Here is a 27,237-nt window from a genome sequence, read left to right on the forward strand (position 1 = left end):
GCAGATCTCTATGAATATCAAATGCTTCACAGGCAAAGAATGAGGAAAATATTTTCTCAAAAGTTTCTCCATGTAATAAAAGGGAATTATCAGTGAAAACTCAACTTTCCACAGTCATCACTAACATCTCACCCCAGTCCACTCCCCAGTTCATTCCCTGTCCTTCTCTTGCTGTACATAAAGGAAGGAAAAATACCAGAAAACTGAGGGGCTAGAAAAAGGAGCATGTTCAAGTACCGGCCCACCTCTTACTTAGGTAACATACAGTCCTTGGCTGCTTCCTAGGTGTCAGGCCCTGTGGCGAGCATGAGAGGAGGGAGGGAGGCGTGGGTGCCCTTCAGGAGCTTACAGTGTGATAGGAACGATAAAATAAATGAATACAACAAAAATAGGAAGAGATAAGTGGTTTTAGATAAAACGTCTGTGAGTTTATGATCGCCAGCATGAAGGACTGAGAAAAACCAGTGCTTGTGCTGGGCCTTGAAGGGTAAGTAGGATTAAAAACTTGGTGTTGGGGGCAAGGGAGGAGGATGAGTGTTTTAGGGGGGCAGGTCACATGAGTAAAGTGAGAATGAGTTGTGAGCAGTTCTGATCAGCTGGACAGAGGTGACTTGAACGCCAGGCAGAGTGGCATTCTAAAAACAGTAAGAGACTATTGACAGTGACAGGACTGCCCACTGCAGTGGGATCTATCTAGCTGCTCCTGGGGTCCCCAGGACTATTTGAATGTTGAATTATAGCTGCAGGGTGTTTTGAGTTCCTTGGGGGTTAAAAATGTGAGGCAGAGACAGTAAGTTAACACAAGTCTTTAAGTATCCTCATTTTACTTTTAAAATGCTGTCGGGTTTTGTCATGTCGGGAACAGGGTCTGAACTGAAGCCAGTTAACTAAAGTAAATGTAGGTGAAAGTATGGCTCATGGGAGACATTCAATAAATCCCCTACCAACACCATGAACGCCAGCCATCCTGGACTAGAAAGACTTGTTGCTGTGCTGCGAAGAGGATAAGGTGGCAGAAACAGCCTTCCTACCCCTTCCAAATAGTCAGTGAGGTCACGAAAAGAAAAATTTATTTGAACAGGAAAATCAATTTCCTGGATCTTGAGCATATAGACCAGGGTAGATTGATGGAGCTTCCTCCTCACAGGAACCTTTGGCTTCAGTTTGGGGAATACCGAAGGCGTGCTATGTTAAAATAGTGTAGCGGGCATTTAATTATTTCAATTTCCATGGGGACTAATCTGCCTTTTGGAAGAACTTTCTTTTGCCACCAAAATTCTACCTTGGCTCCAGAGCCTGCCTACTGCATCTTTCTGTTCCAACCTGGATTGTCCTGTGAGGAGCCAAGTGAATATGCCACTCCACAGTTCTAGGTCAGAGTCCCTATTATCTCGGAGTCAATTAGTGAAAGTTGTCAACATGAATACGTAAATCTCTATCAAATAGTATCAAATACTAGCCAGATCAGGATTAGGTTTGACTGCATATAACTTGGGAATTCAAAATAACAGTTGACTTATAAAAACATACTGTGTTTCCCCGAAAATAAGACCTAACTGGAAAATAAGCCCTAGTATGTTTTTTCAGGATGACATCCCCTGACCATAAGCTCTAATGTGTCTTTTGGAGCATAAATTAATGTAAGACCCAGTCTTCCCCATGTTCGGGGAAACATGGTAGTTTCTCTCATGTAAAAGAAGAGTACAGGGACATTATCTTAGTTCATGGCTTCCATCTTCACGGTCCCCTGGTATTCAAAAATGCATGCTCGAATTCCAGCCATCATGTCCACATTGCAGGAAGCAGAAAAGAGGAAGCTTCTCTGGAGAGCTTTCCTGGAAGATTCCACTCACATCTCATTGGCCCAACTTAGCCATGTGGCCAGCTGTTGTCTTTGAGGCAGGCATATTGCTGTTCCTCACAAAATGGAGACCCTGTATTAAGGGAGATGGAAGAACCTACACCGGGGAGGGAAGCAGCAGCCTCTCCAGTCTGACCTATGCCTGACCCTGTTGAAATGCCAGAATTTGCCTAATCAAAAGTAAATCTTAGTTCTCAGAGATTACCCATACACTTACTATTTCTGTTCATGGTGATCAAAGAGGTATAAAGAAGATAGAGTTTGGCAAAAGAGGGATTGAACTTCTTAAGGCTGTTTAGCCTGGGGACACCTGGTGAATTCTCAGTGGTGAGTTAGATAATTCCGTTTCCAAGTGGGCCTGTGCCCAGATACCCAGAGACTATGGCTGTCTCCCGCTTCATTATTTACTTATAAACTAAGGTTTTACTCATAGACAGGAAATATGTAGCATAAGTGTTAGGTTCTTTCTTTTCTTTGGGGGGAGGGTGGAAGGGGAACAGGACATTTTTTAAATTGGGGAACAGTGTGTACTTCCAGGACTTTTCCAAGTCAAGTTGTTGTCCTTTCAATCTTAGTTGTGGAGGGCGCAGCTCAGCTCCAGGTCCAGTGGCCATTGTTAGCTGCTGCGCTAGTTGCAGGGGGCACAGCCCACCTTCCCTTGTGGGAGTTGAGGAGTCCAACCGGCAACCTTGTGGTTGACAGCTGGTACTCCAACCAACTGAGTCATCTGGCCACCCGGGAGCTGAGCGGCAGCTCATTGACTTCATTCTAGTTGCCGAGGGCGCAGCTCGTTGGCCCGTGTGGGAATCAAACTGGCAGCCCCGTTGCCCAGAGCCCATGCTCTAACCAACTGAGCCACCTGTCCGCCCCTAAGTGTTAGGTTCTCATCCTCCTTTCCTCATGGCAGTATTTTTCCATTAAGCTGGAACATGACCTCAGAATCCTTCTCAACACAGTGTTCCTGGCAGTTACACTGGTCCAAAGGATGTGTCATTGGTGTTTAAATCTACCCGCCATCTTTAATTGCTTGTGAGGATTTTCAATCTGACAGATTCTCTGGGTATAATTCTTTAATTTATAGATATAAATCTCTCATAGATATATCCACAGGTGATAAGGGCATATATTTATGGGTAGCAGCCTTGTCATTCTTCAGATTTTACCACTAAGTGAATGCAATCAACTCAAATTACTTGACATGTTCTAAACATGTTCTTTTGACTGTTTTACTGGACTATGATTTCTCTAGGCCAAGAATTATATCTTATCCATTTTTGTATCCCCATGGTACCTGGCTCGGCATACTTTTGTGTTTTATCAACAAATGAATCACGAACAATTGGTCAAGATCAAGTGGCTATCAAAGTAAATACTTCCCCATAACTGGTTACATTGTGGACTGCTTACCATAGAGCACTACTAACAGGAGGCCTTATCTGGAGGGGAAGTCATTAGAAAAAAAGAGGGTGACAGGAGCAGCACTAGTGGTACAACAAAGGGTCTTGGTTATTCCAGAACTGCTTTACAAGTGTTTGAGTAACTGACACAGGAAACTGGCTACCTGGGCACAAAGAAAGGACAGATATACTTTAAGCAGGGTTTTTTTTCTGAGATTCTACCCATTTCCCTTCTTTTCACCAAAGGTCCATCCAGGTTCTAGGTTCACTTGGCTCAGTGTTTTCTGTGTTCTAGGTGATTCAGAGCTGTGCAAATGACAGATTCATATTTCATGGATATAGGTGTGGCTGAAGTAAGACTGTACAAGGCAGCCTATTCTGATTTGTTTTAATAAATATTATATACTTTATTTAATACTCTTACCATTTATGTTTTAAATATTGTGGTTCCATTGAAAATTTTGTTGAGAAAAAAAGCTACTACTGCTAAAAAAATGTGAAGAGCACTGCCTTAGCTAGCTCACCCAAGTCCCCTATTTACCTCTTTATACTGACCAAATTCTTAAACATTAATAATAGAGAAAAATGAAGGAAAACAATTACCAAACGTTTCTTTCTGCTCAAAGAGCAGGGTTGGTTCTGATTAGATCCAGGTTGATGTTTTCTAAGAAGGCTGAAAAGAATGTCTTAAGGATAGGGCCTTGGGTTGCAACGCTCACCTTCCCTGTCCCCCTCCAGCGCCAATCCTGGGCTAGATCTACCCTACTGAAGAAGTGTCCGCACATTTAGATTCCTAAGTCAGAGATGGCTAAATTTCTGCAAAACGCTTTGCCCCATAGTTGTTGACTACTTACTCTGGTCAGAAGGGCTAGGCCCCATAGAAATAACAAGGCTCCCCTCTCTTTTCTCTTCTTTAAGTGTAGAACTAGTTCTTAGCAGTCACTCCCAGCTGCCCTCAGCAAGAGAACAGAAAAGAGGAGAGAAGCAACACTAGAGTCTCTTTTCCATTCAAAACTTTTGCAGATTTCTTCTCTCATTACTCCAATCTGCTTCCCTGCTCCCATTGTGTTCAGTGGTAGCTAGAAGTGGGGGCAGGAGGTTAAGCTGGATGCAACCCAGATGGGACCTTATGGACTCTAATTAGAACCAAGATGCAAACCCCAGGTAGGCCGTTTCTCAGCAGTCTTACCTTAGACAGGTTTAATTATCAGAATTAAAGTGTCTTTATTTGTAAAATGTGGGATAACAACATAGGCTTAGATGTAAAAAATACTTAGTACAATGCCTGGCTTCTAGCGGGTATTCAATATGTGACACCTTTCATTATCATCTTGGTATCACATTGCTTCTGCAACCTTTCCTAAAGTGTCACTGTGTCAAGCAGGAACCATCTTTGCCTGGAGGAGTTGGAAGTGTGTGTGTGTGTGTGTGTGTGTGTGTGTGTGTGTGTGTGTGTGTATGTGGGGTGGTGGGGTGGTGGGGTGGTGGACGGCACTCAGGTAAATCACCGGTGAAGATTTAGTACTTATCTTTCCTCCCCAGGCCTGTTGACCAAAAGTCATACTTCTGAATAAGCCCTAAAGGGAATACAGCGGGAATGTCAAAGAATAGGTAGGTGTGATGGGGGTGGGTGGCAGGGGGGGAGGGCACAGAACAGTCCCTACAGGCCAGTGACTGTCCCATCCTTTGGCAAGAGTGTGTGGCTACCTTGAGCTCCAGTCATGTCTTCCCCTGCCTCCAGATGCTATTCCCAGTTAACGCTGCCCGGTGATGGCTCTAGAACAGGAAGAATGAGAGCCATGCTGTCTCTTCAGTGCTATTTGTTTTCCCATTTTAAGCCCTTCAAACCATGTCATTAATTAATATAAATTTTATGATGAAACAAAATTTAATATACCTAAGTGAATATGCCATACACATATGGTTCAGTATTGGATTACAAAGCAGCAATCAGAACTGACAGTACAGTAACCCTTTTCCCAAGTTTCAGCCATTTACCCACATATTGTAGCCCTGAAAATCTGAATACACACATTCACTGACTTGTAGTTATGTCCCAAACTTTCCTGGGAGGCAAGAGGGTCCGAACTGCATTAATAAAAAGTATTAATTTTTCTTGTTGCTCTCTCCCCACCTCTTCCCAGCTGTAAGTCTTCAGAACTTCCCTTTTACATTTCCTTTCTCATCTTGTCAGCATCAGCACTTGGCTGCCATTTTTTTTCTCAAGGACATCCGCCACTTATCCCGACTGGCGTTTGTCTAGTTCCCATCGTGAACCTTTTTAAAAATATGGCCTAATAAATGTATAAACGTTACCAAGAGACAGAGGAGCAGCACAAGTTATAAGAAAAGGCTGGATGTCAAAAATTAAACGAAATCACGTTTATAAAGCCTTTGGCAAGATGTACATGCTGACACCAGATAAATGTTACTTCCCATACTTTTCTTACCTTAGTACCTGTCTGTCACTAACTAGTACTGAGATCTGCGGCAGGCACTTCAATTCTCTGGGCCTCAATTTCTTCATATTTTAAAAATTAAGAGGGTTGTACCAAGTTTTTTCCTATTCAAAAACATTTTTTCCCCAGTCTCTCCTCATTACTCCTTCACTGATTATTTGGAAAAGGGTGGGAAGGTTATTTCTGCCACCTGTACTCTTCCCAAGACGGGTAACAGGTAAACGGACTAGTGAAGGCTGGTGTTGGGGGCCTGGGAAAGGAATGGGAACCTACGATTTAATGACCGGCTCCCACAGCCAGGCACTTTCACTTACCTTTATCTTATTTCAGTGGCCTCAGTTCAGATTGTTTCCCCAGCACAAAACCCAACAGCATTTTAAAAGTAAACAAGGATAGCTGATGTTAAGTCACCTGTCTACCTCACATTAACCTGCAAGGAACTCAAAACACTGCAGCTAATTCGACATTAAAACAGCCCAGGGCACCCTAAGATTTATTTCTGGGCTTAAAACAAGGTCACTATCAAGTCCTCCGCAAAGCTCAAAATAGAAGAACTCCCAAATAAAGGTCCAGCTTCCTTTTAAAAGCTTAAAAAGAAAGAAAAGAAAAAAGGCCCCCCATTCCTGTCGCCCAAGAGTGGCCAGCACAGCCTCGGGGACTCCCAGGCCGCACCCCACCCTCCTCGGCCTCGCGGCCCTGGGGACCCGGCCGCCACCCACCACTCGTCCCAGCGCCAGGCCCGGGGAGGGACGGACGGAGGCCGGAGAGGAAGGGCATCGGGACGCGGAGCGCCCACGACTTGGTCGCGGCTCCCGAACCCGCACGAGGCGCGCCCGCGGCACCGACCCCACACACGCGCGCGGCGCGGGCCCACACCTCCCTCCCGGCCGCGATCTGCTTCCAGGGCAGCGGGAAGGGGCGGCAACGGGGCGGCGACAGGGCGGGGCGGGCGCCGAGCAACCTCCGGGCCGCACCGCGCCTCCCCGCGCCGGGCCGAGGGCAGCGCCCGCCCACGCCCGCCGCCCGTAGCCCACGATCGCTAACGCGGACACGCGTCTCAGCTGCTTGAACCGGAACCTCTTGCCGAGGCCGTCGCCGCCGCCGGGACCCGGGCTCCGATCGGGAAGCGCGGGGAGGCGGCCTGCGCGGCGCCCGCCATGGCCGCGGCGGGGTGAGGTCGGCGCGGCGGCTGCAGTCGCGCGGACCGGGCGCTCCTCCGCCGCGGACAAGCCCGCCGGGACAGGGCGGCGCGGAGGCCGAGGGATCCGCCCGCCGCCCGCTTGTCGCCGCCCCGCCTGCAGCCCATGGCGAGGCCCCGCCGCCGCCGCCGCTGCTGACCGGGCGGGCCACGCTTCCGTCTGTCCCCGGCGGCGGGCGGGCCTCCGCTCCACGCCGCGCCGGGCCCCGGGAGCCAGGCGAGCGCCGCTGGAGTCGGGCCGCCGAAGATGGGGAACACTACCTCGTGCTGCGTGTCGTCCAGCCCCAAGCTCCGGAGGAATGCCCACTCCCGGCTGGAGTCCTACCGGCCTGACACGGACCTGAGCCGCGAGGATACGGGCTGCAACCTGCAGCACATCAGCGACCGGGAGAACATAGACGGTGAGCGGCGGGCCCGGGGGGGACCCGCACCCCGCCCGCGGGGCCCGGACTGCACACCCGCGTCTGCCAGGCTGACTGCTTGGTTCTCCGATCCCGGCTCTGGGACCCGGGACCCGGGAGCTCGGGGCCTCCTGGCCTGTCCCACGAGGGAGCCGGGGGGGACTCTGCCGGCCGGGGCTCGGGTACCGCAGGCGAAGAGGTGCAGGTGGCCAGGTGACAGGAGCTGGCCCTTGTCAGCCCTTGTCACCAGACGTGAAGGGGCAGCGCTGGGCGGGGGCGGCCAAGAGCCCGGGGTTCCAGGCACTGTCTGGTCCCAACCAACTTATGCGCAACAAGGGTGAGCTCGTTCGTCCTTTAAAAGGCGAAGGGAAAGAAAGAATGGACGATCTTTGGCATAACTGGAGTGGATTCCCGTTTTGGAGTCACTGTTTCTACCTAGAGTTGGAGATCAGGGTTGGCCGCTGTCAGCTCCTCGGAAACTTACACATTTACCCCATTTGGCTGTCCTACAGCAGCATTTCCTTTTAAACTAAAACCAAAACCAAAACAAAAAGGATTTTGGGGTGGATGGGGTGATTGAGGGATTGGAATCAAATAGGTTCACCTGAATGCTTACAAAAATTTCTTCAGAGTATCATTAGAATGGTTTGGAAACTGCTTTGGGTTAAGTTGCCCCGTTTTTGCCTGGGGCTGAATTACACTCCTGTGAATTTCTGATTGATCTTAGTGACTTTCTCTTTGGACTAGTGTTAAGACTGATCACTACACCTAGTAATGTTTATTTTATTGATATCTTTATTGGTACTGTGTTATCGATAAACTACGTGGCTTAATATCTACAGATGGGTAGCTTATGCATCAGGCTTAATACAGTTTCTGTAATTTTCAACTAAGAAATTTGAAATACATTTTTATGACACCTTGATTTTTCTTTTTTAACCTAGACATCTTCTCACAGTTGATACGATTGAACTAATGTGAAAAAATTTCTTGTATGAATGAATTGACAACTATGTCATAATTTATTCTTGTCAACTTTAGGATGGAGCATTCCCTCTAGTGTGGAAAGCCAAATTTACACTCTACTGAAGGAAAGGGTTTTCTCAATTGTTGGCCACCTTTAATCTCCCTTTAGTAGTAATGTCATCTCTTTAGGACAGCAACGTTATTAAATGAGTATCACATATAAATAGACTAATACATCTGGTTTATAGTAGGTGCTTAGTAAGTTAGGGTTCCACGTGACATTTCTAGTGTTGTTATTTTAAACTTCCTTTATATTAACCCACTCGTTAGATGTCTTTGAACTACAGCCATACTTTATTTTTAAATTTAATTTAAAGGCATCTAGAAGGATATTAAGACCAGGTATGTCTCGATCACTACTACGGTCCCAAAGACGTATCTGAAAGAAGTGACTAGAATATAATAAAGACTTAACAAGTATTGTATTTTAAAGGAATGAATGAGTGAATGAGTTTATTACAGAAAGCCATTACTCAGTCCTGTACAATGTTGATAGGCAAAAACACTTGACAATAATTTCTCCTTTATGTTGTGCAGTAATAATGGATAGAGGCTCTATGTTTTAAATAATGGATTAAAAAATACAAACAGAAGGGAGGTTCACATTTCTTAGAGCCAGGCTGCATACTGTTACTGACCATAGTAGGGAAAAAACAAAGTAATTGTAATCAGCTATTTGTCAGTAAAGCTTAGGAGGATTTTGCCAGAGAAAAATAGAATAGTATTGTGTGTTCTTTCATTTGATAAAATCTAAATTTGGTCGTCATTCACTTTTGAGAAAACATTTGGAAGACCACCAACTCTTGTGTTGGAGGTTCAGGACAGTGTAAGAGACTAGGTCAGGTTAAGGGGATTTCTAATCTAGGCTGTAGTGTCCTCTCATCTCAGAGCCCCGTTCGGATGATGATGCTACTTTAAACTCAGAAGTATTTAAACAATGTTCTTTCTGTTTCCCACGTTGAATAAATAACACTTCTAGGATTTACCTATCCAGCAGTTCTCAACACTGGTTTCAATTAGCCCAGAAATCTAGGACTGGGCCTTGGCATTAGTATGTTTCAAGCTCTCCAGATAGTTCTAGGATGCAACCAGAGTTGAGAATTGCTGCTCTTGTTTAGGGGCTTTTTTCCGTAGAAATTCATTCAGTGTCAGAGGCTGGAGAAGAGAACAGGAAAGTTAAATAGGATGTAGATATACATCTATATCTTAACTTTGGAGTTGTATTATTGTTAGATGATTAGTAAACATTGTAAAACTACATCTCAGTTCTTGATTCTAGTGTGGTATATGACAAAAGCTGAAGTGCGAAGTACCAACTTTCTGAAAGACATTCCAGACAACTAAGAATGGAAAGGTTCAGAAAAGTTTGTGGGCTTCTGTGCTAGGTTATTTTCTTTAAACCACAGAGAATGCGGTATGTACCCAAGTTTTTCCTGGCCAGACACACAATGGGTAATATTTGTCCCCAATTTCACTGACTGAGAGGGCAGTTAGGCTTCCATGAGACCTACCCGCAACTTGCCCTGTCTTTGTACTCAGTGTCCCTTAGTGTTAGGTTATTCATGTTTTTGGAATTTATAGTAGACTCATCAGCTCCCCAGCTATTATTTCTCATAAAATTATTCTGAGATTGTGAAATAACAAAAACACCTAACAACAATAATACTAATAATTGCAACCCTTATATATTGCATACTCTGTGTCAGATGCTGCTCTAAGTGCTTGACATCCATTCATTTAGGACTTACAAGAACCCTATGGGTAATATTCTTACTTTAAGACAAAGAAATGAGATAGAGAGAGGAGAAATGACGTGTTCAAAGTCATACAGCGAGCAAATGACCAATGGAAGTTTCCCATTGTTGCTTGACTAGCCATTAAGCATTAACTAGTCTCGGGTTGCCTTCTGGGGTAGGCTGTCTCTCACTGCAATCGTGTCCATATGGCCATAGTTTCTCTGAGAAGGCACTTCATCTCTCTGCAATAGACTGGACTTCCCTGAATTGATTATTTCTGAGGGAGGAGAAGAAGGGGGATGGACTAAAGAGAATTTAAAATTTGATGAGACCAAATAAATCAGGATAATTGTAATATCTTGTACCCTAGTGTCAGTTGGGGAGTTAGGTCTCAGAATGATTGATAGCAACTTTATCCTTTGTAGATTAGCTGTCATCCTTGACAATCCAGTATTTCCCTCATCCCATGTCCAACCTACTAGGAAAGCATGCCTCTGTCTTCAGAATATATCCAGAATCTGACCACTTCTTAAAACTTTTCCTGCTGCTCTTCTGACTTAAGCAGCTATCATCATGGCCCACCTAACTGGTCTCCCTGCTTCCACTCTTGCCCACTCATTCTGTTCTCAGTACAGCGGCTATAATGAGATCCTTTGTAAAACTTAACACGTTACTCCTCTTCTCAAAAACTTCAGTGACTCCTTATTTCACACGGGGTAAAAGTCTTACAGTGGACACCAACGCCCTTTGTGATCTGTCTGCCTCACTCACTCACTCACTCACTCACTCACTCACTCACTCGCTGGCTCTTTCCAACCACACTGGCCTCCTTTAGGGACCTTCCTTGAACATACCAGACATACTCCTGCCCCAGGGCCTTTCCTCTGTCTCTGCCTGGAATGCTCTACTCTGTGTATTCTCTTGGCTAAGACCCTCATTGTCTGCAGTCTTGGTTCATGTCTCCCCTTCTCAGCGAGGCCTTCCTGATCACCCCATTTAACGTCACTCCTGCTCCCCATCAGCAATCCTGATAGACATTCTCTACACTACTGTTTTTTTATTGCACATCACCTGTAACACACAGTATAAGTATGTACATATATAATAATAACTATCGCTACTTACCAGCGTGGAATTTCCAATAGAACGTTGTTTTGTTCATTGATGTAACCATGTGCCTAGAATTGTGTCTGATAGCTTGAAGACACTCTATAAATATTTGTTGAATGAATGAGTGAAACCAGCCACTTAAGATCAGAGTCAGAGCATCAGCATGTGTATTTATTGTGTGAGAGGAAGCAGGTGGAAGTAGAGAATGAACAAGACTTGTAATCATGAAAGTAGGGTGGATGTGAAACTTTTTGGTTTTGTTTGCATTTTACCCTGAGAGGTAGCAGATAGGATGAAGTCCTGAAAATGAAATGGAAGAAAGATTCTAAAGCATGATACAAGAAAAAAATAATAAATACCGAAACTGAATGGAAACTGTGGCTAATGGAAATCTGTTTAACAATGTGCTATGTTTAGCCTTTTTTCCTTGTCTCTTCAGATGAATGGCTTTAGCTGTGGCCTTATATATCCTTAAGGATCAAAATGCAGCTAAAATGCTTGGCAAACCAAGAAGTACTAGATGAACATATGCAAGTATGAACATAACCACTCATGTTGATGTTTTTGTATTAAACACGAACTGTGTTTATATAGTAAATGGTGTTTGAACTTCTCAGATCCAGAGAAGCTAGGAGCCTGTGGGGCTCATCCTGGGTATGGGAAGCAGTACCAGAAAAACAGTGTGACCACAGTGGCGACACAAAGGAGCAATTTAAAATCGAACTACCTGTTGTAGTATTAACTTGAATTGCTGTTCTTGGTTTCTTAGGGTATCTGCAACCTATAATATTTAACCTCATCTCTTAGGCATTCTTTTTCTTGAGTGTCAGTCCCACTTTGATATTTCCAGTCTGATGGGCAAAACCATACGTGTGGACTTTTCATTCCAGACTAAAGCTTTATTAGCTACGCTGCCTGCAAGATGTGTGAAGACACCAACCAAGCATGGACCGGCGGCGTTTTGGCAGTGTAGAGAGGGTTTGCGGAGAGAGCCATTCTTCAAAGCATGATGGTGACTGCATGACCTCCACTCCACTTCCTTACCTTGTTTTCCTCTCACTTACAGTCAGGGAGCCATTCGTTCCATACCCTCATTTTACAGATAAGGAAATGGAATCCTGAAGAGGTGCAGTCTCTTGCCTAGGTCATGCAGATCCTGGACAAGGGCACGTAGTAGAATTTTCTGCATGTTAACTTTGGGCTGAGGACTCTGTTAATTATTGACCTATATTATCTTTTTTAATGTTCACATTGTTCTCCCCATTTTACAGGAGAGGAAAATTGAGCCTTAATGGTTAAGAAATTTGCCCAAGTTTCCATAGCCAGTTAGTGGCAGAGTTGGGGTTCAGTCTATCATCACTTGCTAGAGGTCCACACCTCAGTTGCCCTGCTAATTAGATCTGTGTCTAGAATCCAACCCATGCCTGCTTTGGTTTAAGAGATCGAGTCATTGCCTATATGCATTTGGTTAGCAATTCTTTGTGGTTAGGATTTTTACTTTTCTGCCTGCTTCTTGAGAGGAGTGAAGATTAAACAATTTTGTGGAATGGTAGATTTTCTCACCCTTTTCTACAAAGCTGATTGTCTCTATCATCTTATGGAGATGAATTGCTTTCACATTTCTGGCTAGATGAAACTAACACAAAGATCAAATCCATTCCTACACAGGAAAGGGCAGAACCAAAAGGAAAAAAATAACAAGAGGCAAGATATGTTAGTAGTTTTAAAAATCTGTTTTAATCACACAGGGTCAGAGATTTAGCTCCGTGAGTGTCATGCTGGGCTTGCTTTAAGGAAGTAATGTTTGGTATTTTTTACAAGAGAGCTGTTGACAGTTTCATACTTGTCATATTTCAAAGTGCAAATCCTTTCATGATTGAACATTTAGGCAACCAGGGTAGTAGGTTCATGTCACTAACATTGGGTGTCAGCCCCTCCCACACTTTTTAAAAAAAATTTATTGGGGTGACAGTTGTTAGTAAAATTACAGTTTTCAGGTGTACAATTCTGTATTACATCGTCTATAAATCCCATTGTGTGTTCACCACCCAGAGTCAGTTCTCCGTCCATCACCGTATATTTGATCCCCCTTACCCTCATCTCCCACCCCCCACCCCCCTTACCCTCTGGTAACCACTAAACTAGTGTCTGTGTCTATGAGTTTTGTTCCTTCATTTGTTTGTCTTGTTCTTTTGTTGTTTTTGGTTAATATACCACATATCAGTGCCCTCCCACACTTTCAATAAGTATCCTTTTCTGCTTGTTGCTGAAAGGAAGGAGAAAGTTCACTTTCCGCTCAGCATTTGCATCATCTTGAAATGTTAAGTAGTTTGTTGCTGTGAGTCTTGTTCTGGTGACCATTTCCTCTCTGTGCTCTATCCTACCTTTCCTGAAAATGAGGGAGGAGGAGCTCAAGGGAGATACATTCAGGGAGGGCTTTTCCCCCGGGGGCTTACAAAATGTGCCGCCAGCTCTGTGAAGTTGGTGGAAGGCAGCGTGCGGGAGCCCTGTAATCAGGAGATCTGCATTCCACACGTGACTCCACCTTTCCTGTGGGGACTCCCTCCTTAGCCTCACTTTCCTCTCTGCTAAAAAAATGCTTAAAAAAATACTGCTTTGCCTTGTGTCCCGAGGTACCTAAACTGAGGATCACAATGAGACTAAAACGCTTAATAAACCAAAAACTACCAGATGAACGTATGTCGATATGAACATAGCATTCATGTTGATTTTCACGTATTGAATATGAAGTGTGTTCCACGATCTACAACAAACTGAACTGTCCATAGCAGCCAGCAAGCAGCCTGAGTGAGGGGTTCCCATCCTGACAGAGACATCAGTATTCAAGGTAGTGCCAAAGGATGACTGCAATCCTAGAGCCGGTGGTGGGAGGTTCTACAGCGCTTTCTGGCCTTCGAATGGAAAGCTTGCTGGCAGTAGAATTTGGAATAGAAGTACTTGTCCTCTTTCTAGCATTTGTTGCTTTTCTGGGTTGCATCTTTCCAAAGTCACACTGTGGTATCAGGCACTGAGTTTTGGGATAAGTATTTGCAAAAGCTTCCCCCGCCCCCTGAGGATAACAGCCTACCCAGTCAGTCTGCCGGCCCTATCAAGGGAGCCGTGTTCCTAAGAATGTCACATGTACCCTTAGGTGGAGGCTGAGGCCAGGGTTTAAAAAAAAAAAAAATTTCTTCAAAGAATAAGGTTTTGAGGCACGAATTAATGTGCTTTGTTATATTAAAATACTGCTTTAAATAAAGGGAAATGATGGCTTGAAAAATGAACTCAGGCAGCCCTAAGCAAGTTACTGGGGCCTGTTTGAGCCCATTTTTTTCAAGAAAGAATCTGACTAGATCCACAGTTGCAGAGAGCTCATAAGTGTCCAATGAAAAACAATATCAACTAGGTGTTTCCCTACCGAAAAGGATAGAGTGCGAGAACTCATCCTGTAAGCCCTAGCTCCTCCCATTGACCCTACCGACTGATTATGTTTATTTAAAGTCCCAGTTAATCTTTATCAGAAGGTAACACACTTTCCCTTTCTCAGCTGCTTGTAGCTATTTCCTATGGCTCTCTTCCTTTACTGTTCTTTGAGGCTTCTTTTGCTATCTGTTAGCTGGGAGAAAAGAGGTGTGCTAAAGCTGAAATTGAGTATTATAAATCTGACAACACACATATTGGCAGATTCCTCGGATCAGAAAGATTTTGCCCAGAAAGTGTCTTGGTGACTCAGAACAGAGATACCTCTGGTGGGTCAGCTCCCATCTGCTTCACTCTGGGCACCTCTTGCTTTGCCAGGAAGGTTGCTTTTAATCACGCGAGTGGAAAACCTTGAAATCTTTTTTTCTTCATCTTTGTCAGAATATTGATGTTCTATACATTAGTTTTGATTTTGTAAAGAAACTTTAGTTTTATTTATTTATTTATTTCATACGGCTCAAAAGTTGGGCTTGACAGGCTATACTATTATAAGAAGGGAGTTCTAAAATGTTTGGGCAGTGGTAATGTCAGGGAGGAAAAATTACACTCTACTCTTCGAACTTCTTCTGGCTGGACTAATAATTAAATTAACAATGAGACAGATTAGCAAGAGAAAAATAAAAATTAGGGTGTAATAACATGTATACTTCTGTATATAGGGGTTGGCTCAGGAACTCTAAGTAACATACCAAATGTTAATGTAAGCCCTCACCTTAAATACCACCTTCAGCCAAAGACAAAAGATGATATATTAGGGATGCAGAGTCAGTTTTGGGAAGTTAGCAGGGAAAGCACAGAAAACAAGTGTAAAAGTGTTAAACAGATTTAAGCCTGGGCTCCTCTATTGAAATTAAAGACAGGCCTGGTAAAGGGAGGGAAACACCGTACAGATGATTTCCCTTACAAATGTAAATGTCCTTTTTTTTTTTAAGATTTTTTTATTGGGGACGGGGAACAGGACTTTATTGGGGAACAGTGTGTACTTTCAGGACTTTTTTCCAAGTCAAGCTGTTGTCCTTTCAATCTTAGTTGTGGAGGGTACCGTTCAGCTTCAAGTTGTTGTTCTTTCAGTCTTAGTTGTGGAGGGCGCAGGTCAGCTCCAGGTCCAGTTGCCGTTGCTAGTTGCAGGGGGCGCAGCCCAGCATCCCTTGCAGGAATCGAACCGGCAACCTTGTGGTTGAGAGGACGCGCTCCAACCAACTGAGCCATCTGGGAGTTCAGCGGCAGCTCAGCTCAAGGTGCCGTGTTCAATCTTAGTTGCACAGGGTGCTGCCCACCATCCCTTGCAGGACTTGAGGAATTGAGAAATTGAACTGGCAACCTTGTGGTTGAGAGCCCACTGGCCCATGTGGGAATCGAACCGGCAGCCTTCGGAGTTAGGAGCTCTAACCGCCTGAGTCACTGGGCCGGCCCTGTAAATGTCCTTTACCAAGGCTAACCTCTATTTGGTTTTCGAAGTTTCTCTCAGATCTGCTATTTCATAAAATTAACAAGCCTACAATAATCAGTATCCCAGAAGCATAGTTTGGGGTGGTAAGCTTTGCTCCCCTTTAGTAACATCTCTGGGTTAAGTGTCTAGTCTCCCCTGGTTATACTATGATAAAAAATTATTCAACCTGGTTTCATTACTCTGTAGATGCATTACTTAGGATACGTACTTAAGGTCATTATTTTGTGATATTTACCCCCTATTCGGGATGTGCAGTGAGGCTACACTGGTAACATAGATGTGAGTGCCATGCTCAGTGGAGATGTACCAGCATCTATAGGCTCCTGGTACTGCGAGAAATACAGCTGGAGTACACTAAAGATAATTGTTAGCAACTGCAATTACATCCTTGCCAGTTTGCTCTGGGAGCCTTTGCAGAAATCTTAGTTGGATGGTTAAATGCAAGTCACTTCTATTTTGGACATCTCTGATTATAGACCTTTTGACTCTGAGGAAAAATAGGAAATACTCTGCATTGGGAGTTCATATGTGTAAGCCCAAATTCATTTTAGATTTTAATAAAGAATAATAAGCATTTATTTGAGCAAAAGGAGCTGTAGCCCGGGAGACAGATTCTGGCAGCGACTTAAACTGTGTTCCACCCCGAGAAAGGAGAGGCTGCCTTTTATGGAGAAAGTTCCCACCCAGGTTCTCAGTTAAGTCCGTTTTATGTAAACAAGGGCTCTAAATTGTGCAGTTCTTATTGGGCAGAGCAGGTTTCAGTCCATTGGTAGAAAGAACCAGGGTTTCCCTGCAGTGGTTGACTCAGGTGGCGCAAGTAAGCGGGGTACAGAGCGGACAGCTGATAGCTCAGTCTGAGATTCTTTGTCCATATAGAGTATGTGTGGAACCCTTGTCAGCAGATGGGTGCTAGGCTCTTATTACTTATAAAATTTGGGCCCTCGATTGACCGGGGGAGTCCATCTCGGCGTATAAATTCCTTCTTGGGGTTCACATCAAATAAGCCTTTCTTTTCTTGGGGTCCACATATGTAATATAGACATATGTTGCAAAACTGAATGTTGGGTTAAAGACATTTTGTAAATATGTCTTTTTTTGTGGTTGGATGCTTCTGTTTTGGGCAAAAAGGGAAAAGAAGTAATTAAAGATATTTTGATTTTATTTCGTAAGCCCCTTGTCTCACTATGCACTTGGAGCATTAATCAGAGGGATAAGGTCTGGTGGGTAGGTGAAGAGGTCTGTCCTCCCCATTGATAGTGGAGGCAGACCTGGTGCCGTGAGGGAAACACCCTGACAGACGGAGATGTCCCTTCCCATGTAAATGTCCTTTTCTACTTGGTTTTCAAGAAAAGATTTCACTCCAAATTTAGGATTCCGTCCATTAATGAACCTGTCTCTGTTATTACAGCTATTCCATTAAGTGTAGTCATAATTTATCCTTTATACTATCTCTGGTTTTTCGATGTAGATCTAGATTTTGTATGGTCGCTTACAAGTCCAGCTTTTAGGGCTCCCTTTGTACCCTGCCAAGGTCTAATATGAGAAACAAAATCATGATGCTGTGTTTATCCAGTTTCAAAAATTTCAAACTCACAAATTCATCAAGGATTATGTTCATTTAGTGTATTTTGTCAGTTTATATGGATAACCTTATTTTTCCACAACCTGGTTTTCCTCAAGCTGTGTGTGATGGGCTGTTACTTTAATGTGTAATTCTTATTACTCTTTTGCATACAAAGCATTGTTGAATACGGTTTATGTAGCATTAGAGATTGCCTTTGTCTTCTGAAGCTAAAGTTGATGTTATTGGAGAGATATAAGTTGTTTATTCATTTTAATTTTAGCATATATGTGATGCTAATGTTTGATTTTCCATTTCTTATATTTTATCGGAAGTCTGGAGGGAGCTTAGCAAAGCCGGTATTCACACAGGGATAAATTTAAGGGGGAGGGAACACGGTCTTACTTGGCAAACCAGGTGCTTCTGTGGAAGCACACTTGGCTGTGTGCAGAGTTCCCTTCTGCAGCAGAAGGAATACTGCATGGCAGCGCGTGGTAGGGAGCTATTGGCAGCCTCTGGGTGTTGGAAGGGGAGGATGTGAACATTGGGGGTGAGAAGAGCTGTGGCGGCGTGGCTGGCGTGGGATGAGTCGGGGGCCCACGTGCAGGACAGCACACACTGTGAAAGCTCGTCGAGGCCCCAGACGGTGAAAAAATAGGCATTCGGAAGTGGATTGGCTTCCGTTATCCTTGGTGATGTTTGGGCACCTCTGCCTCATGGTTTGTGCTGTACAGTAAGTACGGCGATGGTTTTCCGAGTTGATGGGGGATGGTCTGCTGGGAGCGGCTCCGTGGATTTCTGACTTTTCTCCTCTCATTTAACTAATAGTATTCAGAGAGGAACATTTGTTGCAGCCGAATTTGGGATTTTTGAAAATGAAATTTATTCTGTGTCTGGGGTATTTATAAGATGGCATTGTGACAGGAATAGAACGAAAGAATGAAGGGGGTTGTGGGAAGGAGTGTTTGGCCAAAGTGAAAATCAGAGACGAGATTGTGTAGATGGATGAGCTTGGCTGACCATCCTCAGCGTGTTGCATCTGAGTTGCATTGTTACAGTCTAAGAAAAAAAAATTAGGGATGGATCCGTTTAAATGATTTGATTTCAAGAGTCAGTTTCTTTACCTGAGCACACTGCTGCTAGAATAAGGAACTGGCAGTGTGGGTTTCTGGAAATAGAGGTTTAGAAATTCATGTCTTGATTTGTAGCTTGCCTAGGTGACAAAAGCTCCAAAAAAATGTATTGTTGTGTTCCTGACAATTACACATTGCCTCTAAGATTATTTGAACCAAACATGTCAGTATCTTGGATGTAAAAGTAAAAGTATTTATAAAGATACAAATGAAAGTGATTCTTGAAGTTGAAGGTGTTTTCCAAAAGCCCGAGTTTGAAAGTGTGTCGTCAACGCCTGCTATGCCCATGGAGAAATACTTGTTAGGAAACGTTACCATTGGAAAAGTCACAGCTACTCATGTATTAGAGATGTGGTTTTCAACACCCTAGTTACAGAGCACAGGGAAGCTGGGCTGCCTGGGCCATTGCTACAGGATCAGATAAGCCCCTGGTAGAAAGATGGGCAGACCAAGCGGTAGGTGCTAGGACTATTTCTGGGGCTGTCTGCATATGCAGAACCATTTAGTAACATTATTTGGAGTAGAGAACGAGCCTCTCCTTGTTCATAGGGCACATCTGGAGGTGACATGGAAGATGAACTCTTCAGATCAAGGCAGACCATGCAGAAGCAGCCAGACCTTGGCTATTTTCACTTTTTTTTTTTTTTTTTTTCGTATTCTGAGGTCCTCCAAAGTGATCTTAAGTACTGTTTTTAGAGTGACTCTGAAGTTTAACCAAGCCTACTATATGCCTGTTTCCATGAAGAGGCCACCCAAGTGAAATGTATTCTTTGGTTCTTTCAGATGCTTTTGAAATGCAAACAATGTAGAAAGTCTGTTTCCATAAAATGAAAATATGGCAAAATACAGTTTTTACTACTTACATAGGGGGTGTTTAGCAGTTTGTAGGGATCAGGAATATAATTCTGAAACAGAAAATTATGATTATAAAATATCTTAAGTATTTTCAGTTTAAGCATATAAAACCTTTGGAACAAGATGAACAAAAGTGCTTCTTACTAGGTGCCCTTATAGAATCTTTTTTAGTAAATAAGTAACCAGCTAGTTATTAGGGTATTATTTATAAAGGGATATTTTATAATGAACTTGAAATCATATTCTCTTAGTAAAGACCAGTGCTTCTTTTGAATGTTTTTAGCCTAACAAACAAGTCGTGTCTCATTATACAGTTTGGTGGTTCAATTTAGCCAGCTCGTGGTGGGAGCAGGCCCTGAAATCTAAGTTAGCCAGGGTGTTTTGTTTGCTTCTGAATGTGTAACTAATTTATCTAATTTTGAAGTATTATTATAAGATGTTTGACCCATGATATTTTGACCTTCATTTCACTTGTTTTATTCCTTCGAAGTCTATCTAGAATATACGTTTCTCATTACCACTTTGATTTGAAAAGGACTGTTAATGCTGATGGTGGGCTCAGTGTGTGGGGTGGCTGTGGCTGAGAAACTGATCTCAAAGCTTATTATTTTTTTTGCGTGGTGACAGTTCTTTAGTTTGGAATTCTCCCTGTAGATAAAGAGGCCATATAAGCAGAATGCTAATACTGTAAGGAACTAGACAAGCTGAGAAGTTCCTTTCCTTTTAAACTAACATTTCTAACAAGTGGCATATTCCTTATGTGGAAGTGTTTCTAGAAGGTGTCTCTTCAACCACAGGGAAGAAGTTGGAGAGAAAATGGGATTCAGTAGGCAAGTGTTGACTGACAGATGTCTGTTCTCCATACTTAAGGGGGAAATTAGCAGTGCCTGTGACTTAGAGCCATGGCTCAGGGGAGGGGGTGTTTCCTACAAGTGTGGGAGCTTTGATGCCCATTAGGAGTTTAGGTTCAGTCCTTAAGTAGGTCAGCAATCATTGGTCAGCCCAGGTGCCAAGTTCCAGGCTCCCCGCTGGGTGCTGGGAATGCAAAGATCAATATATCTTGGACCTTGCCCTTGTGGACCTAATGATCTAGTAAGGAAGACAGACACACAAAGAGATGATTATAGCACCACATACGGTACACTGAGGTGAGAGGGAGGCCAGAATGATCGCCTCTGCCCTGGGTGGTAAGGGGATGTGTCAAGGAAGGTCTGCCAAGACAGTCTGACAGCGAGGGCAAGAAGAGGGGGAGTGGGGAGCGCGCTGCAGAGGGTGCTGCCTGCAGAGGGTGCTGCCTGCAGAGGGAGACTCTGCTTCTGACCTGTCCTGGGTGGGTGGGGACATGGGTTCATTTTGAAGTCAGTAGATAATGTTGAACTTGTTGGTGGCTTAATCCCCAAACACCTTATTTAATGAATTATGCTCATTAGGAGGACATTTGTTCTAAAAGATTTCCTAATGGATGGATGTGCATTGGAGAGCAGTTTCTTATGTATTTTTGCAAGTACTCTGGATTCTGGAGAGTGATTATTCAAAGTTGTACCGTGGAAGACAGAATAGATGTCTTCAGAATTGTAAAAACAGTATGCTCTTTTTGTTGAGAGTGACAAAAGAGCCTTCACAGAATCCCAGAATATTCTCACTTTACAGATAAACAACTGAGCTTCTGTGAGGGGTGATTCCTTAGTGTCACAGTTAGTTCATGGCGGCTAGTGGTCTGAGAGCAAGTCTTCTGCTGTGAGAGGCAGAGCCTTTTCACTGCTGCACACCAGTCCTCATAATAAGATTAAATATTCCCAAGAAGAAATTAACCTTGACCCACCTTAATGTTATTTTTTAATATGATGTTAATCAGTGTGAGAATTATGCCTTGAGAATTGTATCAGTTATTCAAGCTGTGTAACAAACTACCCCCACATTTAGTAACTTAGGACAATGCTATTTACAATCTTTCAGTTACTGTGGGAAAGGACTCTCGGCTCAGCTTAGCTGGGAGCCTCTGGTTGCGGGTCTGTCAGGAGATTGCATTGGAGCTGTCAGCTGGGGCTGTGGTCCTCTCAGGGCGCAACAAGGAGTGACTCTCTTCCAGACGCACTCACACGGCTGTTCCCGGCCTCAGGTGCTTGCTGGTTGTTGGCCGTAGACGTCAGTTCCTTGCCATGTCAGCCTTTACATGGGGCAGCTCACAACATGCAGCTCTGAGAGACCCCCAGCCTTTTTATAACCCAAGTTTAGAAGTGACCTTCTGTCACTGCTGTTTGTTAAATTCAAGTGACTAAAATTCAACCCACACTGAATGGGGGTCTCACACAAGAGTGTGAATACCTGGAGATATTTTGGGGCTCTCTCGGTGGCTATCTACCACGAGCAATACCTAAGATTCTTTTGCTTGTATGTAACAGAAGGCCACTAAAACTGCTCAGAGCAACATGGGTGGGGAGTGGGGGAGGGAAGAATTGTTGGATATTTAATGGAAAGCAGGGCGAGGAGCATAGCTGAGTCCCACAGGAATGGGAGTTGAAAGTTGGGCAGCCTGTAGGAATGAGGCAGTGCTCTCCTTCAGTGTTTTACTTTTAAACTCTCTTGTCTGTCTTTGTTTCATCCTTCTGTGTCACAAATTTATTTTTCTGTGAATCTTTATTCTCTTTATAAAATAGGTAGCTCCCTTCCTCCCTGCCTTTCTCTTCCCTCCCTCCCTCCCTCCTTGCCTCCCTCTCTTCTTCGTTCCCTTCCTCCATCCCTTTCTTCCTTCCTTCCCTCATGGTGGCAAATGGCCACCCCAGTGTCCTCAAGTCTAGGACCACAGAAGACTGATTAGAATCTTGGTGTTCCCAGGAGAAAGGATTGAGTTCACTTACCCTGATTGCTGGAATGGCTCCCCTGTGAAAGGTGTCCGGTCGCTGCGGCAGCGTGAGGATCGTGCTTAGGAGTTTGGACATGACTGTAGAACCCTTAGCGCTGCTGTGGGGATCCTGAAAGGGATGAGGATGGGCCAGGCTGGTGAATGGCGGGAGGAAGCAAATTTCAGAGAAGGGCACTTGGAAATGGTTTTCTCACATATGTATTTTTCCAAGCCATATTTCAGTTTTCCTAAGGAATTCCCAAGTGTAGTAGACCTAAAATGAATTAAGTTGGGTAAAACTTAAGTTGGGGGTAAGTTTGCAAACTTTTAAAAAGAGGAACCTTAGTGGAAAAGCATGGTTGTCTAGATTAAGAAATTTTTGAAAGTGAGAGTTTTGTTAACTTGAAAGCTGGGAAACATTATTTAGTAAAACTACAATTTCTCTTTCTCTCTCTTTCTGGACTTGACCCCTCATAAGTTCCAGTTTTATCGATTTTTTAAAAAAAGGTTCTTATGCTGTGAACATCTGTCAGCTTTCCTGTCTTAGATTATTTTTTTAGCAACCTATGTAATTTGAAATGAAATTAGCATTTTCGTTCTGTTGTAAAATTACCCATTTAATGTCTTCATAGACACTATGCTTTTGGCTTTAATTGATTTCAGTAAATTATAAAGATGCAAAGAAGGTTTTTATTGGCATTTTCACATGCTTGTTTACTTCCATTGCATTTTTAAATGACTCACACTTTAACTTAGCTGTAAGAAATTTTGTGTTGTAAAGATAGAAACTGAAAGCGTTTCCTTGAGATATTTTTCTTTTTGTTCTGTAGATGTTAATTGGTTAGTTTCGAGCTTTGTGCTTGGAGTTTACTTTGAGCAGTCCAATAGTGGCAGCAGTTAAACCAGATTAATATGTGGTAAATATTTAGGCTTATACATCTTAAGGTACTGCTTTATTGGTTAAACATTGGTCTCTGGGAGTTGCCTTGTGGTAGATAGCTCTATCCCAGCCCCCATGGGTCCCTGAGTGGGGGACGCTGGTGCTGTCAGTGGGTGGGGAAGCCAGGCCAGTGATGGAGGCAGGATGGATGTGGAGACCAGAGGAGGACTGGTGACCATGGCGGGCCCTCGGACATCAGCGAGGGTCCCTGGGGTAGTGCTTTGGAAAAATCTCCTGCTGTTTACCCTAGTGTATTACTCACACTGTACGTACTCCATTATTGTAGGTTTGGGTTTGGTAATGCTGCTATTTCCTGTTAGAATCTGGTAGGGGGGAAAGACTATTGCAGTGGCAGAGATCTTTGGGAAGATGCAGTGAGCTTCTGTAGCTTCTTATTATTAGTTGCTTTATGATCCATTCTCTTCACTCTGTTCTTTCTTAGAATCCTCTTTCCCCTTAATCAGTATGGAGTTGATCATGTCACTGCCCTGCTTCTGACCCCTGCGTGCTTCCTGCTGTGCTTAGAGTGCGACTAGACTCCCCGTCCCCATGTTCACAGCCAGGGCTTGTCCCCAGCCTGTCCCCATGTTCACAGCCAGGGCTTGTCCCCAGCCTGCCACCTTTCTCCCAGTGACTGAGCCACAAGGGCCTCAAACTGCCAAGCCTGTCCCTCTCTCAGCGTCGCCTTATTCCTTCTACTTGCCCTCTTCCCAAGATGATTCCCTGCTGCCTCCTGGCAGCATGTCACCTTCTCAGGGCGTCTTTTCCTAGGAATACAGTCCAGAGAGGGGCACCCTTTCACCACCCCAGCACCATCCTCTTATCATTTACTTCGTTTGCCTGTTTGTTGTGTGTCCCTCCCCACCCCACACCAGAATGTCCCCTCCACGAGCACAGGGACCACGTCTGCCCTGCCCGTCACCGTCTCCCCATTACCTAGGACAGCGCTTGGCACTAGTCGGTGCTCAGTAAATATTTCAACGAATAGAGATACTGCATTCATTTCACTCTAATAAACAGTTCTTTGTGTTTCTTGATCTTTGCATTTTTAAAGAGCACAGGCCAGTTATTTTGTAAAATATCCCTCAGTTGGGTTTGTCTAATATTTCTCTGGAGTAGGTTCGGATTATGCATTTTTGGCAGGGATGCTGCAGAAGTGAGGCATCACATCAAGAGGCCGTGTTTTCTGCTTATCCCAACGTCGGTGACGTTGACTTAGCACTTGTTTAATGGGGGGAGGCCATCATCCAGGTTTCTTCAGTGTAATGAGCTTTAGTTAAAAATAATAAGTAATTTATGGGGAGATTGAGACTATTAAATATCCCTTTTCTTATCAATTTTTCACTTATTAGTTGTATTCATTCATGATTTGTTTTTAGCTGCTTCTGTATTTTTTGGTGGGCATTTCATTGAAAGAAGAGCTCTTCTTTCTACTCATCTGTAGATTTATCAGTGTGGAGTCACGGATTCATATTTTATTCAATGAGTTGCAGTATGTGCTTTTTTGTTGCTGCTCAAATTGTCACAGATTTGGTTGGTGGGAGACTTTTCAAATTGCAAACTGTTTCCTTTTCAAGCTGTATTCTTTTGATATGTCCTCATCCTCTTTGAGTATTTCTTAATTTCTGGCAGGATATTTGCCTTTTAGAAATAATTTTTCTCTTGGTTTGGAAAAAGTGCTTTCTTCCCCCTTAAGAAATGTAAACATAATATTTTCCTTTATAGAACTTTACAGTAGCCTATCATGCTGCCTGAAAATGTGACCTTAAGCAAGTCTCTCTGTCTCATTTTAAAAATGATTTTGCGTGCTGTTTCTGTGAAATCAAAGAGCAGCAGCCTATCTGCTTGTGGCTCAGGGACAAAATACGTTGTGTGATATGGTCGACAGTATTTATTGAGTACTGCCTGTGCATGCAGCATTGTACCTGGAGCTGGAAAAATTCTACAGGAAAGTAGAAGCACGCACAGCTCATCTGTGTTCTCTAGGATGGTAGGTTTAGTGGAGGAAGACACGACTGTATTGCACATAAGAACAAGTGAATTTGAAAAGGTGAATTTTGGTAATGAACAGTCTTCTTTATCCTGCTCACATCTAAAGATTATCATTTGGTTTGTAGCAGCCGGCGGTCTCCTGGCACCACTTACAACTACTTCTTGTCACGCTCACGCACATAAGACAAGGCAAGGCCGAGGCCTGACTGATTTGACCTGTAAAGATAAAACAAACCACTTTTAGATTCAGATGGTTGGTGGATTACCCGTACAGACAGAGAAAAGAAGAATAAGCCAAAGGCGCCAGCTTCCCATAATTCTTGTCCAACACACCAAAAAGGGTGACACTGAAATAAAAGGGGCCAGTGACGGTGTGAATCATGGGATACCCTGCTGCTGGGAAGCCAGATGTTGATGGCAGCTAAGTAGGTTTATAGTCTCGAACTTTGTTTGGGGTAGGGTGCAGGAGAGTGCAGGAAGCCCCACACTTCACCATAACCCGGAAGGCAGTGAGAATCTGTCTCAGGATGGCTGCCAGAGAGGTAGGGAGGAGACGGGGAGATGGCCTCTGCTATGGTCTTAATGTTTGTGCCCCCCGTGCCCCAGTTCCCATGTGGAAAGCCTAGTGCCCAATGTGATGGGATTAGGTAGGGCCTTTGGGAGGTTCTTCAGTCACGAGCGTGGAGACCTCACAGAGGCGCTTAGTACCTTATAAAGACTCCACAGAGATCCCCAGTGCCTTCCACCGCGTGAGGACATGAGAAGTATGCAGCCCAGAGCAGGGCCCTCACTTACCATGTCTGCACCCTGCTCTCGGCCTTCCAGACTCCAGAACTGGGAGAAATGAATTTCTGTCATCGCTAAGCTCCCCAGCCTGTGGAGTTTGGTTACAACAGCCCTAACCGACTCAGACAGCCTCTTGACAGCTCGCTGGCCGCTTTGTCTCGTGTTCCATGGGGATCCTCAGATTTGCCTCCAGGCCCGTCGGCTGCAGGTTAGGCTTTGCCTCCGCAGCTCATTTGGATAAATGCGGTCGGGGCAGACCGTTCCCTGCACTGCGCCTCTGTCCCCTGTCGTCTGATTGGCGCCTCCGCACACAGATGGTCACAGCACCTTTGGCGCTTCCCCAGCTGTTCTCCTTCCCGTTGTCCTGACCCACCTGTCTGTACATCTGTTGTATTAGCTGTTGTGTGAATCAGTTGGGCTCTTTTTCCTGCCTACCCTACTCTTTCTATCTAACCTCAACTTGTAGTGGCACTTGTTTGAGAACCCTAGGTCAGGCTGTCCTCAATGTCTGCAGAGCACCGGCCTTCTGCAAACGTGTTATTGTAGACGTGCGTGCGTGCATGTGTGTGTGTGTGTGTGTGTGTGTGTTGTGGTAAATATACATAATACAAAATTGACCATTTTAAGTGTATAGTTCAGAGCCATTAGGCATATTCACTGTGCTGTGCAGCCATCACCACCAGCCATTTCCAGAACTTCTTCCTCTTCCCAAACTGAAATTCTGTACTTATTAATTAATAACTTCCCATTCCCCCCTCCCCCAGCCTGTGGCAGCATCTTTCTGCTTTTTGTCTCCGTGGATTTGACTACTCTAGGTACTTCCCAGTAAGTGGAATCATACAATATTTCTTTTGTGAATGGCGCATGTCACTTAGCACAACGTCTTCAGAGCCAGTCCATGTTATAACAGCTCTCAGAATTTCATCCCATATTTAAGGCTGAATAACTCCATTGTATGAATAGATCACATTTTGCTTATCCATCCATCCATCCATTGGTGCACAGTTGGG

General features: G+C 44.1%; 1 protein-coding gene across 1 annotated transcript in view; it reads left to right on the forward strand.

Moving 5' to 3' along the window:
• Nucleotides 1-6,652: 6,652 nt before the first annotated feature.
• CCNY (cyclin Y) overlaps nt 6,653-27,237 on the forward strand; it is a 187,729-nt gene continuing 167,144 nt past the window's right edge. Inside the window, exon 1 of the mRNA XM_019741707.3 lies at nt 6,653-7,316. Within this exon, the coding sequence (XP_019597266.1) occupies nt 7,163-7,316 (154 nt within the window). The 5' untranslated portion in view covers nt 6,653-7,162. The remainder of the gene's footprint in view (nt 7,317-27,237) is intronic.

Source organism: Rhinolophus sinicus, chromosome 1 (genome assembly GCF_057876585.1).
Source record: "Rhinolophus sinicus isolate RSI-liver-muscle chromosome 1, RSI-T2T, whole genome shotgun sequence".
NCBI classification, from domain to species: Eukaryota; Metazoa; Chordata; class Mammalia; order Chiroptera; family Rhinolophidae; genus Rhinolophus; species Rhinolophus sinicus.